General features: G+C 44.0%; 1 protein-coding gene across 2 annotated transcripts in view; it reads left to right on the top strand.

Annotated features, from left to right (window-relative positions):
* Positions 1-16049, top strand: part of Megf10 (multiple EGF like domains 10) — a 154120-nt gene that overhangs the window by 128380 nt on the left and 9691 nt on the right. For both annotated transcript variants that reach the window (XM_057788613.1, XM_057788614.1), the window contains exons 14-20: positions 3173-3319; positions 4473-4607; positions 5078-5206; positions 8658-8786; positions 10889-11017; positions 12988-13116; positions 14796-15032. In XM_057788613.1, the coding sequence (XP_057644596.1) occupies positions 3173-3319; positions 4473-4607; positions 5078-5206; positions 8658-8786; positions 10889-11017; positions 12988-13116; positions 14796-15032 (1035 nt within the window). The remainder of the gene's footprint in view (positions 1-3172; positions 3320-4472; positions 4608-5077; positions 5207-8657; positions 8787-10888; positions 11018-12987; positions 13117-14795; positions 15033-16049) is intronic.

Below are 16049 nucleotides of genomic sequence, written 5' to 3'. Positions count from 1 at the left end.
AAACACTTAGGCAGGATTTAATTGTGACTCTCATTGCCTGAAATTTTATAATTAGGTATTTACTTCTTAGACTCTCAAAATGTGTGCCTTCTTGCAATATTAATAATCCCTAGAGAAAGAAGAGCCCAGCAATAATAGACTTATCATGCCCTTTCCTGAATATATAATGGAAGAAGAGATGGCAAGAGTCACGGAGAGTCTGAGGAGAGGCAGCACTGGGGGATGAAGGAGCCTACTTTTCTGTGGGCTGGTCTCATACCTGATACTTATCTCAAAATAGATTAGGTATTTATATGCAAAATGATAACTCCTTTACTGCATAGAATAAAATAAGAGAGCTTGAATTTCAAAGAAAAAAATAGAAAATGGAATGTTTATAATTTATATTCAATTGAAAAATTCCTTCATGATCCTAAAACTTAAGAAACCAAAGTTATTTGAAAAGCGAGTTTGGTTCTGCTGAAATACGTTTCTATGACTGGAGAGAGTCTCTGGAACAAAATGCTGGATAAATCATGTGAAACCTAGTGTGTGTTTTGTTTGTTTTTCAATGGACTGCCTGGCTATTCCATGGTGCTTTCTACTTACTGGGAAAGTAAATGGTGAAGCTGATCATGACAGATGGGTATGCTAGCCAGATGAGGGAAAAGGAATCAAGTACCAAGTGTGGGATCACTCAATTTTGATTGCTAATCTTCAGTCATATTTTAGAGCCAGCTTTGTTACCTATTAATCATACTAACCTATAATATCCAAAGTCAATGTAATGGCTATTCTTGGTTGTCAGCCTGACTGTATCTGGAATTAATCTAAAACCCAAATGGCTGAGTACACCTGTCAGGGTTTTTTGTTTGTTTTGTTTTTATTTTTTTGTTTTGTTTGTTTGTTTCTTTTTGTTAAATCATTTAAAGTGAGAAGAGGCCACTTTAGTCTGGGCCCCGCCTTCCGGTAGCATCCTTTATAAAGGACAGGGAAGAAAACCCTTTGCCTGCTTGCTCTCTCTTACCAGCAAGTTCATTCCTTCACTGGCATTAGAACCCACTTCTTTGAGATTCAGGAGTTCACTGAGACATCCAGCTTTGTGGACTGAACAACTCCTGGATTCTTGGACTATCTGTTGGTAGACAGCCATTGTTAGACTAGCTGTATCACAGCCTGTAAGTGTAATCCACTCTAATAAGCTCCATAAATATGCATATATATAAGAGGTCACACATACACACACATATGAATGTATTATATCAGTTCTGTTCCCCTAGAGAACCATGTATATACTTTTGGCCTGAAATATACTCCATACCATTATGACTGAATTTAAGTGTAATGTGATTTGACCAATAATTGATAAACTAAGACACCTTAAATGACCAAGTTTGTGCTCCAAACCCCACTCCACATTTTTTTTAAAAAAAAAAGTAATAAGAAATCAGAACTAATTTTCAGGATGGTTATAAGGTTAGCTGCATAATTATTTGGGTTCTACTTCCTTGGGCTTCTTGCTGAGATTAGCCTGAATGGAGCTGGGTCAAAATGCTGAGGGACATCTGAATCTATGAAGCAGGTGGTCCCTTACCACCTTGGCTGTCAAACAGGAGCCTTGGCTTACAGTGAGGATGGAAAATCTGAATTCCAGTCGAGGGGAAAACCCCAGGCAGGTTACCCTTGATAGTTCTTTCTTCAGACGCAAAGCAAAGCTTACATTTGCACCCTACTCCCAAGTTCACTGCTGCTTGGAATGCCTTACAGTTCTGTGTGGTACAGGTATTGGCTTAAAAAAAAATCACCTGAGACACCATGGCTGGTGCTTCATATTCAGAGAGTGTGGAATTCGCAAGTGCGTCTCAGCTTTCCAAAAGACCTTGAAAAGTAAGATGTGTGTATGAACACAGGAAAGAACAGCAGGTCCGTGTTTTATTTATTTATCCCATGGGGGACATTTAGCCGCCACTCATAAGTTTATATCCAGAACTGGTTTCCTCTGAAATCAAAGTCTGTTGCTAACCTGAGTGAACACCATGGGATTGTGCCTCTTGGCTGGCCTTTGCCAAGCTAAGGGCTTTGCTGGGGGATGGACAGGGGGACATGAAAAAGCAGAGATTTATCATTTTATAGTAATGGCTTTATACCAGCTGATGACTATTTGAGGTCCTCTGCAATGCCTTCCATATTAGGTTCAGGGCACCATAAATGTGGTATGGCCTATCCATCATCCTCCAGGCAGGGCCACTGTGAACTTTCTGGAATCCTGGATTGAACATGTCCTTGCGTGTTCTCACTTGTTCTGACGCCAGCAGTCACCAGTGCAGCCCTGGTCAGAAGTGTTTCCTCTGCAGGTGAAGGGTCGAGAATCTGATGTAGCAAAGAGATTCTTGTTGTGTTTCAAATACAAACTTACAGAACCCACCTTTGCCTCCATTAATGTCTGGCTTTATGTTCATTCCTGCAGACCCAGCTTCCTGTAGAAATTGGTTCACTGGGTCATGACTGACTTAAGGTTTCTTTATTTCCCAAACAAAAACTTAAATAGCTCCATACAATGTCATAGCAGTGACTCAGGCAATAGCACATACATGGCATTGGCCGGGATAGTCTGCCTCTATCTGTCCAGATGGAAACAAATTTTTTAGGAATGAAATCGGTGATGCGTATGAGCACATCAGCGTGTCTCGCACGATACATCATTGAAATACTTTAGGATTGTGTTTCCTTGTTTACCCTACCCTGTCCCCAGTAGGGCTTCCTTCATGTAAAAGAATTTAATCATTTTGTGCTTTGTCTGATCGTTGTACCCTTTGTTCATTTCTCTGTAAAAGCAAAGAATGGGTGGGGGGGGGATAAATAGGAAATCAATAGTCTTTTTTTTTTTTTTTTTTTTGATAAATTTTGCCTTCAACAGACAGAGCCCTCGGGCTTCCCAATGCTCCCTCCTATTAAAGAAGAAAAATCAATTCAGTGAAAGTATTTTCTCCTTGGCAGCATAGGAGGGAATTCTGGGTATTCGTTAACGTTCGAATGTCCCTGTGTATTGGAAGTGTATTTTAAGCCTGGTATCATCTCTGTCCAGTGCTCTCTGCAGCAGTTGCATTTGCGCCGTCCTTGAACCCCATTATGTATTAGCGTCCTCGGATGCCCGCGCTGCACCCTCCTCAGCCCTGCCCCGTGTGTGTTTCAGGTGTGCACTGTGACAGCGTGTGTGCCGAGGGACGCTGGGGTCCTAACTGCTCGCTGCCCTGCCATTGTAAAAACGGGGCTTCTTGTTCTCCTGACGACGGCATCTGTGAGTGCGCACCCGGATTCCGAGGCACCTCTTGTCAGAGAAGTAAGTGTCTCATAGGGGATGGTCTCTGTGCCCCTCTTCCTGGGAACTGCGTGTAGATCGGTCTCTGTTCTACCGTTTAGTTTCTAGTGATATTTTGTGGCGGTCAAGGACAGAGCGGTCCTTGAAGAACCGTCACTGTCCTCAAATGACACTTCCCCAAGAACTTTATTCTTTTCAACCTCTAGGACAAACTTAACAGATGGGGGCGTTAACCCTTTCTTCCCAGTGATGATTTCATTACCTTGTGGGCCTCATCATCAGGGCGCGATTCTCATTTCTTCCTCAGAAGGTGCAAATGGTGTTCCAGAAATCCACTGACCTGTAAATATTTTATTCAGCAATTTGGCGTCAGCCTCACCTCAATTACCAGAAGTTAACATCAGCCAAACCTCGAGGCAATCACTTATCTCACTAGTAAGCTGAAAGTCAGTGCTGGGGAGAAAGCAGACTTCAAAGTTAAAAATGGGGCTGTTGACGCTGCTCCGTGGAAGCCTCGAATTAAGAAAGGGTCAGTGAGATTTTACTAAATCTTTCGGTAAACGTAATAAGAAAAGTTATTACACACACACTGTTGTAATTTCTCAGATCAGTTTCTTTTGTCACTAAGAGTTCAATGCGGTCATTCTGTATTTAAATTCAGATAAAGTATTGGAAGCATCCAAATACACAGCATTTTGTCTACTTGTTCTCTCTAACCACAACCATCAACATGTACTTTTTTGAAGGAGAAAGGTCTTTGAATTTTGAGCGGTATTTTATTTTATTTTTTTTGCCAGTCACGGTTCTTAAATAATAAAGGTTCAGCAAATGGCTATATTAATGGTAATACTTAATTTGGGCATTTATATTTGAGTTTTATTTCTTCTTTTCCTTATTCATTTAACAAATGTTTTTGAATCTCTGATCTAGGCCTGGCCTTGAGCCAACCACAGGAGGACAGTGAGGTCTATCTGTGACATTCCCTCATGCCAGTGAAATTCGGAGATTAGTGGCTTTCCTCTTTGTTAAAAGCTGCCCTTCTTGTTCCACACCTTAAAAATCCTCATTATCATTTTTTAAGTTTTCTTATTTCTCCATTCTAACTAGACCTCTAGTGGAACAGGAGATAGACCCAACTCAGAAAGGTAACTATGTATTTCCATCGTGTTTGCAGTCTGCTCCCCGGGGTTTTACGGACATCGCTGTAGCCAGACATGCCCACAGTGTGTGCACAGCAGCGGGCCCTGCCACCACATCACAGGCTTGTGTGACTGCTTGCCTGGCTTCACGGGAGCCCTGTGCAATGAAGGTAAGCACCCGGGCACCCTGGAGAGCCGTGGGGAGGATCAAACTTCCTGAAGCTTGTCCTCAGACTTCCCTACGGCCACAGGTGCCACCACCAGCTCTGGGTAGTTCTGAAAATGACCCGAGCATTGGAAACGCCTCCTTGGCGTGATGCTCCCTTGGCAGTGTCTTATGATGCCACTGGAACCATCCACGCATGAAAAGTCAACGTGAGAAAGGATTTTGATTCCCTGAGGGAGAAACCACAAGTCAGAGTTCTAAGAACACCACGGTTTCTTTTTGAGATGTCTGAATAAGGCCTTTGGTTTCACGTGTTTGTAAAAGTGAGCCCATCTGCGATTAGCATGCGTGATCTCTTAAGTGGAGGCAGGTCGGCAGTGGGCAGCTGGGTGTGACCCTGGAATTTGTCTCCCATTCTCGGGGTTCTGTGAGATGGGTTCCAACTCTAGCTGACTGAACTCCGTCTGTTTACAGTGTGTCCCAGTGGCAGATTTGGGAAAAACTGTGCGGGCGTTTGTACCTGCACCAACAATGGCACCTGCAACCCCATCGACAGGTCATGTCAGTGCTACCCAGGCTGGATTGGCAGTGACTGCTCTCAGCGTAAGTCTTGTTGGAGAACACCCAATCCATTTCTTGTCTCTTAGGATTGAATGGTGAGAGTTATATGATCAGCAAAGAATATATGACCTTGAGCATCTATTAAAAATATTATAGTTTTAAAAGTAAGATATCTGTACAATGACCTATCAGAATCTACCAATAAATTGGGAAAAGCCTAGATTTGTAAATTTTTTTCTTATTCAGTGCTCATTGATTTCTATTTTCAATTATTCTATTATCAATGAATCAATCTATTCATTGATTTCTTTTATATATATATATATATATATATATATATATATATATATATATATATATATATATACAAGGTTCTGTGTAGCCAAGGCTAGCCTCAAACTCACTATGTAGTCCAAATTGACCTTGAATTTTTGCTCTTTCTGCCTCCACATTCTGAATGCTGGGATTACAGGTATGCACAGCCGTATTTGGTCTTGTGTGGTGCTGGGAACTGAACCCAGGGCTCCAAGGAGGCTAGGCAATCACTCTACCAACGGGACCATATCTCTATTCCGGATATCTATCAGTTAAAAAAAAAGTAGATGCATTTAAAGATCTTTTTGTCATGTAGTCATCAGAAAATTTGATTATGGAGCCATGAAGGAGTAGAATCAAAATGATATGGATCTTAGAAACTTTCTGGGATCCTGGGCAGACAGACTGCCTTAGCGCCCCTCACATCTTGTCCTGTGTCTTGGCTCCCCAGGTGCCTCTCATTCTGCTCTTCAGATGGGGGTAGTATGACCCTAAGAGGAATTCTGCTGATGACTTTAGGCTCCCCGTGACATAAAAAGAGGACAGTAGCCATAAGCCAAATTGGAAGGCTCGGTTAGTCACCTTCACAAAGTGTTCAGGTTTTGACCAAGGACAGCATATGTCTGCCCTTCTACTCCCCATCACAGCCTGCATGGCCCATGATCAGCTCATACTGAAGCCAACACACTGCACATATGATAGGTAAAGGAAGGACTCTGATACCACATGGTGGTTTGTAGGCCATTGAATTCAGATTATAGGGTTATCAATCTGTAAATATATTCAGAGGAATATATTTCTGTCTGAATGATAGTTTTGTTTTCAACCATTCAGCTCTTCCCCATTACTTCTGAGATAAGTAAGCCTTCAGTGAAGGGAATGTTTGTTGTTATAATTTCATAGTTTGTGTTTTAACCTTTTGGGGGGGCGGTGGGATTTCAGAAGCAATTGCCCTCTATTCAAATCTGTGCATGGAAGGCCTCTGATTCAGGCTGGCCCAGGAGCAGGTTGTGGACTAGGACCTCAGAAATGAACATCCAGGCCTTGGGAAGGAAAACAAAGACGCTATGTCATTGCTGGGACACAATTGGTGTAATTTGCTCCTTTAACACATAGTCTTTATTTTGGAAGTTGGTCACTTCCTCATTTGGAGGAGGAATGTTCTGGAAGGAACAAAAATGGGAACAGCACAGTGAATGGAGACAATAGCATGGCTTGTCCCCATAATCGCTCTGGAGGAAACTGATTTATTTGGCACGCCTTGCTTCTCCTGGGGACCATTGGTTTCATTGATTCCCTATGGGCTCATCTTAATATTTCTTCATGGCTGATTGCCAGCTAGTTTCAAAGGAAGAAAGTCCTTCACCATGCAAACAGAGACTTGGAGATCTAATGGGAAGCATTTAAATGGCCGCACAAGCCTTGGCAAAATGACTATCAGAAGCTTTGTCTCTATATTTACCTTTGTGAATGGAAAACTTAAGTGATCTTTATTTCCAATCTCTGATCACAGCTGACATGGGAGTCAAACCTGCTGCAAGGGGACAACTTAGAAAAATATGCTCTGGGCAGAAGACAGTTCATGAAGGTTTATTAAGCATCGTTAGAAGTAGCCTGTTTTGGGCTGATGAGATTACTCTATGGTTTAAAGCTCTCACTGCTGAATCATGAGGAGCAGAGTTTGGATCCCAGCACCCTGAAAACAAGCTGGGAGGCTTGTCCCATAAACACTTGTAACTCCATCCCCAGTGCCCTCTTCTGAGATCCTTGTACACACAGGTGTGCATGCCCCCACACTCATTATATACATACACTCTCACACACACATAAACACAGCTAAAGTAAATAAACACAAAAATCAAATAAATGGTTTTAGGGGAATTGGGTGGAGGAGAACAAAACTGAGCTTTTCTTTTTTTAGAAACTAGTTGTGGGGGATAGAGAGGGCAATACGCAGCATCGAGGAGGTTGGACATTTTAATTGTCTTCACACTAAGCCTTACTGTGGCCTTTAGAGTGAAGCCATGCATATGTACCAAATAGCAACTACCACTGTGAGCCTGTGTGACCTTGGATACACTCCTGTTACCCAGGAATGAACCAAAGCTCTTCATCTTTAAGAATGCCTTCTTAGATGATCCATCCTAACACTCCTATGGACCATGAATTTCAGCTGTTATTTTTCTCTCATTTTTGGGTCAAAATGGCACATATGCTTATGGGAAATACTTCAGATTCACTAATTTTCTTTATTTTTCCATGTTCTCAATTAGATAATAAGATAGGAATTATAAGTAGCCACCCTTTAAATATTTTCTTAAAGCTGTAGTAGAAATAGAATTGTTTGGGGGATTGAATTATTTTGCCCATTCTAGTGTGGCTTTCTAATAGCTCTTTCGGTGACAGTGGCCACTGATGATTTATTTAGTTGTCTTATACTTCTTCCAGCCAGAAGTTTCTATGAATAAACTGCTTCCTACAGCTGCTGACCTTGGCACATAAAGTGAGATTCTAATGGCAACTCTGGAGCCTAGAGACCAGGACAGGATCAGAAAATCAAAGCCCTGAGCCTATGACCTAGGAGCCCCAAGGAAAATTAGATTCCTGAGCCCATGACCTAGGAGCCCTAAGGAAAATCAGAGCCCTAAGCCCACAACGTAGGAGCCATAAGGACAATCCCTCCAGATCTGGTCCTAACTCAATGTCCCCTCCAGGGAGACTGGGTTTTAGGAGGAGCCCCCATCATTGTCATTCTCTTCACACCTTTCTCTTCCACAGCTCTTCCCTGCACTGCTTCTCAGCTGGCTGACAGTTTTGCTACCTTGCAAAATAGAAGTGTTCGAGAGGAGTTCAGACTCCCATTTTTGTCCTTTGTTCTTCCTTGGGTCTAGAACAGTGCTAGGTACACAGTCGGTGTCAAGTGTGATTTGTCTAACAATTGAATCTTTAAAATAATTCTTGCTCCCTCAAGTCCTTCTGAAGCTGAAAATGTGTGGATATGTCAGCGATGTTGGTAGTTATTGCCACCAGCATTTCTATCAACTAAAGTGTGAATGAATTGTCCATATTAGTGCTATGAACCTAGCATATGGAAGAAGGTTGGGAGATGGTGGAATGTTCTGCCTGGTGTTGACCTGGAGACTCCAATTCATCTCTCCGCACTTGATGTGATTTTCAGCCTGTCCGCCTGCCCACTGGGGTCCCAACTGCATCCACACCTGCAACTGCCACAATGGAGCCTTTTGCAGTGCCTATGATGGGGAATGCAAATGCACGCCTGGATGGACCGGGCTCTACTGCACTCAGAGTAAGCAAGGAGGATGTCACCAGGGGTAGGGGCACAGCCACAGAGGAAATGTCCTCCCTGTTTGCATGTATCATGTTAGGTGAGTGAGGGCTCCTCCCACGTGTGTGACGCCTACTCAGTGACCTCCAGATAGCTCCCTTTCTCTGAGTGTTTAAGAACCCCCACGTGCCAGGTCCCCTTCTAGCTTCTGTGAGCACAGAGAGATGAAGCAAGTCATGAATGTAATTCACTTCTAACGTGTACTGATGTCCTTTTTCTCTTTTTTTATCAGACTGTGTTTCTGTACGTGAAGTGCTTTTATTTCTTTTGAATATTCAAATGTGAGGATCCATGATAGGGAATAGGGAGTAAGAAGAGACACACACCTCGTAGATTAGGGTACTGTGTGTGTGCCCACAGAGAAAATGAGGTTTACCTACAGGAATCAATCAACTCCAGACGCCTGGCCCGCCTCCCATGGTGTCGGATTCAGTGTGTCTGGACCAGGACCTGTGAATCTGTGTTTCTGTCCATTGGTGACAATGTCAGCCCAGGATCATGTTTTCAAAGCCATTCCTCTAGTTCTTACTCCTAGCCCGTTCTCATACTGCCCTTTAGTGTTCCCCGTGTGGTTTTTAGAATCAGATGCAATGTGCAAGCATCCCCCAGATGAACACATTGTGGAGAAATGCCCACGGCTTTCAGCTAAGTGAAGCAACAAACCAGGAAGGCATTTGTTAGGGCTGTTATCAACAGTAACGTAACTTTAAATGACAGCCGTGTTGAGGGAAAAAAGAGGAGTTAGGAAGTAGGTGATTCCTATTAAGTACTAGTTTGTAAGCGTGATAGAGAATAGCTGGAAGAAGATTTCTGGAAGTTTCTAGGAGGAGAGATGGCTATTGACCCAAGATTTGAAAGACAGATTGGCAAGGGCAAATTTGAATGCTATTCTCTAAAGATTGTGTATCCATAAAGATATTTGAACTCCTTAGGAAAAAACATAGAGATCATTTATAATTCCAAAGGTAGGCACGACTTTAAACAGAGGACCCTTTAAAGTGCACCGAGCACAACATAGCATTACCTGCATGGGTCTGGTCTGACCATAGTTCTGCCTGCCATTTGCCAGACTTGGGATACTCGAGGCTTAGCTCTTATCTGCAGCATAGAAAGGCCCACCTCTGTATTTTTAGGCCGCTAAAGTTCAAATGGCAGAATGAACACAAAGGATTTGGCACAGAGTGGGGTGTCAAACAAATGTAGGATATGGGGGTATCATTACGCTGGCTTCTGAGATCTGTGTGCCATTCCCGCTCCTGAAAATCCGAGCTTCTCTTAAATGGCAAAATAAAAGGCGTGTACAGTATTTGGAAACAATTGAGGAATCTGCCTGTACTGAAGCCTTCATGGTGCCTAAAGCAGTCTTAGAGAGCAGCTGCTGATGCATGTAAGCCAAGAGTGCGCGTGCGTGCGTGCGTGCGTGTGTGTGTGTGTGTGTGTGTGTCTGTGCGCGCACATGTATGTTCTGCCCCAGGCTCCTCGTGGTGTAAGTCTTAGAAGCTGTGTAGTAGCGTGAAGACCTAAAGGACTTCACAAAGCACCTCTGAGACACAGCTGTCTTCTCCTTAGGCATTCTGCCACATATATTTGATAATGGTAATAATATGATTTAAGTGACAAACAGACATGGTAGACAGGACTAGTAGGAGAATTTGAGTTTTTTTTTTTAAACTTGTAAAAGCAACTCTAAAAGAGAACCGAAATACAAAGTACTCACTTCAGTCCAGAGAACTCAAATCCAGGATTCTAGAAACCAAGTGAAGAATAAAGGTAATAAATACCACACCCTTCCTGGGCTCCACGGAGCTTTGCGGGAAGACACCAGTGATGGTGACACAAACAGCTAGGGAACTCTCCTGCGTCTGGCTTGTGGAGTGCAATCTCCTTGCAGGAGCCCAGACTTGAGATTCCTAAACAGCCCTGTGACTGCTGAGGTGTGTGGGGATGCCTTTACTCTTTAAGGTATTCCAAGTCCTTGAAGTTCAACCCTAAGTCCGCGCAGGCAGGAGCCTTGTTTCTCACTGGCACCCTTCTGACTTCCTCTGCCCTCCTTCCTCACACAGGATGCCCTCTGGGGTTTTATGGCAAGGACTGTGCACTGATCTGCCGGTGTCAGAATGGAGCGGACTGTGACCACATCTCAGGGCAGTGTACCTGCCGCACGGGATTCATGGGACGGCTCTGTGAGCAGAGTGAGTACGCTGTGTGGCCTCCCTGGGCACCTGGGTCACCTTTCTCGAGGGCCAGAGATGCAAAGGCAGCAGGGCTGCTGCTTGTTCCAGTTGTCTGTGCGATGGTTAGTTACCAGCACAGCCCACTTTCCCTTCTCAGGACCTCCCCGCTAGAATCCGTGCCTGCTGTCTTTCCTCCAGATTCTGAGTGACACCCAGCACTCTGGGTGGAAGGGGAGAGTCTGTAAGAATGAAAGCAGGTTCAACTTTTCCATTATGTCTTTTCTGGCTTGTCCTCCCTCTCGTAGTTTTGGAAGATGATGGCTTGGAGCCTTAACAGAGATGTCCAGTCTCCCTTCATGGCAGCAGTGAATCTGGACTTAAGTGGGAGGACGCTGGTTAGGAAGAAGTGCTGGGGCCTGGGGCATGGGAATGAGTCCAGGCAAATGTTGCCACTCTTTTGACAATGACTTTTACTCTTTCCACTATCAAATTTTCATCTGGATCTTAATCTTCAAGATGACACTCTGCCTTTACATGTTTTCTTTTAGTCTCGCCCAGGGAGAATATACGGTGGAACCTCCATCTTTGTTGTTTCAGTTGCCACCTTCCCTCCCGAGATTACAAGAATATTAACCTCCAATGGTGTATGTAAGATAAACATACTATTCTCTTCCTCTGATTTTTATTCAGTACTGAAGATGAAGCAAGAAAGGCCTAAGTTGTGTGTGGCCCACTCTCTGATGCTAAAGGCCCCAAGGCAGGGCAAAAGGAGAGGTTACCACTGATCACTGAGTTTATTCTTGGGAAGGTGGCCCCCAAGATGACTTGGGGTAGAGATGGAATGGCCTGGATAAGTGGATAGAATCAGCATTTCTCCTTTCCAGTCCAGCTTTACAGAACCAGCGCAGTTCAGAGGTTTCAGCCTTAAGTATGGATGCATGGCATGTCTGTGCAGAACCTCCCTCCTGCAAAAACAGCAAGAGCCTCCCAGAGCCCGTTCAAGATGAAGATGGCACAATGTCAGTCTTGTGTCACTGTTCCCAGTGATCATAAAAGGGATACAGAGTCAAAGTGTGTATATAATGCTTTCTATGCCTGCAAAACCCAGGCCTAGAAATCAGCACAGGCTCTAAACCGACGCGCATGCAAATGCCAGGCAACCAGTTAAGGTCTTCTTAAGGAAAACCTCTTCCGTGATTTCTCTGGATGTGCAATTACAGTGATTAAAGTGTCCATGTTTTTGAAGCTTGCTCCCAGTGCTTAAAACCAGCACTCCTGGTTGCCAGACCTGGTAGTGATGACACATCTCCCCCTGCTGTTCATTTCGCAAACAACATCAGCGTTGAAGATGTTCAGATTTAAATTCTATCCCTCTGCACTGTTCTTTGAAATTAGAGCATAGCCTAAGAGTCGTACTGTGTTAGACTCCGAGTCTACACTGGGGCATTCTATGTCAAGTGAAACACTTATCTAGACTATAACCCAAACTGCTCCTAATGAGAGCTAACCCGAGTGAGAACGTGTCTTCAAGAGGAGCTCCAGAGCTTACATAAAATATGTGTGCTCTCTACGGATTATCTCTGGTCTACACGGTGGGTCCCATCCCTCTGACCCACAGATCTGATTGTAGGAGTCACATCAATTTGCTTCTTATGTTTTCATCTCTTCCACCGGGGTCCCACAGACCCTCTATATATATCAGAGAAGTGGGCATTCAGCAGTCAAATGTGTTAGGAGCTGAGTCATAATATTGACTCGCTCAGTCCTGAGCAGCAGGGTTGTGAACCCCCATCATGGCTCAAGAACCACCATCTGGCTTCCCACACCTCGGGTGGCACAGGTCTCTCTAAGCAGATACCTGTGGGTGGGGCTCAGCACCTGATACAGCACACCAACGGAGACAGCTTTGGTCTGGGTCCTCAAGACTTGGGAAGTATAGTTTCATTTCCTTGAAAAGTTTGAGAAATATGGCTTCGTCTCCTTCCCAGAATGCCCCGCGGGGACATACGGCTATGGCTGTCGCCAGATTTGTGACTGTCTTAACAACTCCACCTGTGACCACATCACTGGCACCTGCTACTGTAGCCCAGGATGGAAAGGAGCACGCTGTGACCAAGGTAAAGCACTAGGAAATGACAAGGGCTGCCTCTCAGTGTGTATTGAGTACTCTCACTTGGGTTATCTTGGGTTAGCTTCATGAAAATGCATATGGTCTAGTTGGTTAGTTATGTGGTTGCTGGGTGGATGTTTTGCTTTTGCTGTCTTTAATAGATAAGGAAACAGGGTCAAAGTTACAGAAGGTAGACAGTGTCCCCAAGGTCACAGAGTTAATGCTTAGAATGTCACAGCTTTGATACCATGCTTTTCTTATTCTAAAATTCATGAACTTTTAAATTTTTATTTAGGCATAACTGACATATAAAACCATATACATTTAACCACAGTTTTCTGAAGTCAGTATATATCCCTGCAGCAACCACCACAATCAAGACAATACCCATCACTCTGCTGACTCACGCCCTTCTCTGCTAATTCTTCACTTGTCTGCAGGCCACCGCTGATCTTCCTGGCACGATTTCCATTTTTCTAGAATTTCATGTGAACAGAATCACATGGTACTCTTTTCATACCTGTTTTTTTAGTCACCATAATTATTTTGAAGTTAAAAATGTGTTTTTAAGCACATCAATAGTTCCATTCTCTTGCTGCTGCTAGTATTCCATTGGAGAGATCTACCACACTTGTAGACATCAGGTAGTTTTCGGTGCTGACTACTCCTAAGGCTGCAGGGAGCAATGGGTGCCCATCTTTGCATGACAGGTGTTTTCATTCTTTCGGGTTAAACATACCGGAAGAGAGTGACTGAAGTAGAAAGCAGCAGTTTTACAGTTAACTTTTAAACATGTGTCTATGCTGCGTTAGTTGGGGTATGTATCATAACCTTCTGGAATTATCTGTCAGATGGACTTTCCATGCATGCACTTGGGCAGTTCTGGAGAGTAACCTGGAGAGTGTTATCCTGGTGGTTCTGCACATGACTTCCACCAGGAATTCTGAGTCTAATGAATAAAGGTTCAGGTGTTGTTACCAGATACTATCATGAGAAATCTTTCTGCTATTCAAAATAGCTTTTCAGAGGACAGTATCTCTAGCAGCAAGAGGCCCATGGCACTAGGGTTATACTGGAGCTGCGCTGGTTTAGAAGGTAAATCACTCTTAAAAGTTCTAAAGCCAGGTGGTAGGGCTGCACACCTTTAATCCCAGCACTTGGGAGGCAGAGACAGGGGAATTTCTGTGAGTTCAAGGACAGCCTGGTCTACAGAGTGAGTTCCAGGACAGGCTCCAAAGCCACGGAGAAACCCTGTCACGAAAAAATAAATGTTAAAGATAAGTGAAAGTTTGAGTTAGACAAGTGGGCATTTAGGATTTATTCCGGTGTAAGATCAGTACTAGAAAATGCGTAAAGCAAAATAAAAATTAGATAAATCATTATCCAAGCTTAATTGCCAGTCTGTGTTTAATCTGAAATACACAAGTCGCTCTTATCCCCGCTCCCGAATCTCAGGGTTCAGACCCTGTCTCCTGGGGGCTTAGAGTCAGGAACAGAGGCACCAACAACATCTGAAAACGAAGAACGTCTGTTTTTCCCCTGCTCTGTTCCCAAATTGGTGTTTCATGGAGTGAAAACACCCAGGCATTCGGCCAGTGGGAGTGTGTATGCTTTGTTTCACGTAGAGAGCAGACCTTTATAGCACCCACCGTCCTCCACACTCAGCCTGTTTCCACCCTCTCCTAGCTGGTGTCATCATCGTGGGCAACCTGAACAGCTTAAGCCGGACCAGCACGGCCCTTCCCGCTGATTCCTATCAGATCGGCGCCATCGCGGGCATCATCATCCTGGTCCTAGTTGTGCTCTTCCTGCTGGCACTGTTCATTATCTACAGACACAAGCAGAAGAGGAAGGAGTCCAGCATGCCAGCGGTGACCTACACCCCTGCCATGAGGGTCATCAATGCAGATTATACCATTGCGGGTAGGACTGCAGCGCAGGGCAGCATGTTCTGCCTTGCAAATTTAGGCTTCACCTACTTCTCTCAGGAATTTGGTGTTTGGCTGTGTGTCCTTTGTGTCTGGCTGTTTTCCGGGAGGTGACCACACGTTCAGAAGAAGCCCACGTGCTTAGAGATGTGGTTTACAATACACTCATAGTAAAATTACCATTTTCAGTTTTGCCAGAGGCTTTTGGAAAAGATTTATTGTTTGTGTGAGTGTATGTGCATGCATGTGTGTATGCATGTGTGTATGTGTGTGTGTATGCATGCCTGTGTTGCTTATGTGTATACAGAAAACTGTTAAAGCCAGAAGAAGCAGACAGATCCCCAGAGGAGCTGGAGTTACAGATGGTTGTGAGCCACCCAACCTGGGTGCTTGGAATCTTGGCATTGAACCTGGGTCCTCTGGAAGAGCAACAGCACCCTGAAACACTTAGCCACCTTCCACCCCTTCTGTGAGGATTTTTAAGTTGGGGTGGATGAATGGTTGCTTTATATTTAGGCAATTTCCTTTGTGGATATAACCTGCTGAACAGCCAATCTCAATTCTGTCCTATACAAGTGAGGAGGAGAAAAGGAGAGACGGCATATTTTTCGGTGTGTGTGTGCTTCTGCCGGCACCCTCTGTCTCTGCACCTGCACGTAGCAGTAACTGTTGAGAGCCTAGTTATACAGGAGACAAGCCTGAGGTATTAGTGAGAACCAAGGTGCTCCATTATAAACACCTGTTTTGAATCCATTCAACCTTCAAAATTAGTAAACTCTTAAACTGAAGAAACTGACAATCTTACTCGGTCTTGAGCAATTACTGAAGGACCCTGGCGATATGCTTATAAATAATATAATTCTGGGAGAATATGCAAAATAGGAAATTTACATAAGAGTATATTTTCCGTGCAGAACTACTGTGTCAAGAAATCAAGTGTTTTTAAAGAAGCAGGTGGGTACAGCTGTGCTGTTGCAAGGGCTGCTGTCTCTGTTCGTCCCAATCTAAGGCC

This window comes from Chionomys nivalis, chromosome 14, assembly GCF_950005125.1.
Source record: "Chionomys nivalis chromosome 14, mChiNiv1.1, whole genome shotgun sequence".
Lineage (NCBI taxonomy): Eukaryota > Metazoa > Chordata > Mammalia > Rodentia > Cricetidae > Chionomys > Chionomys nivalis.
The sequence above is the reverse complement of the archived record's forward strand: the minus strand, read 5'-3'. Positions and strand labels throughout refer to the sequence as shown.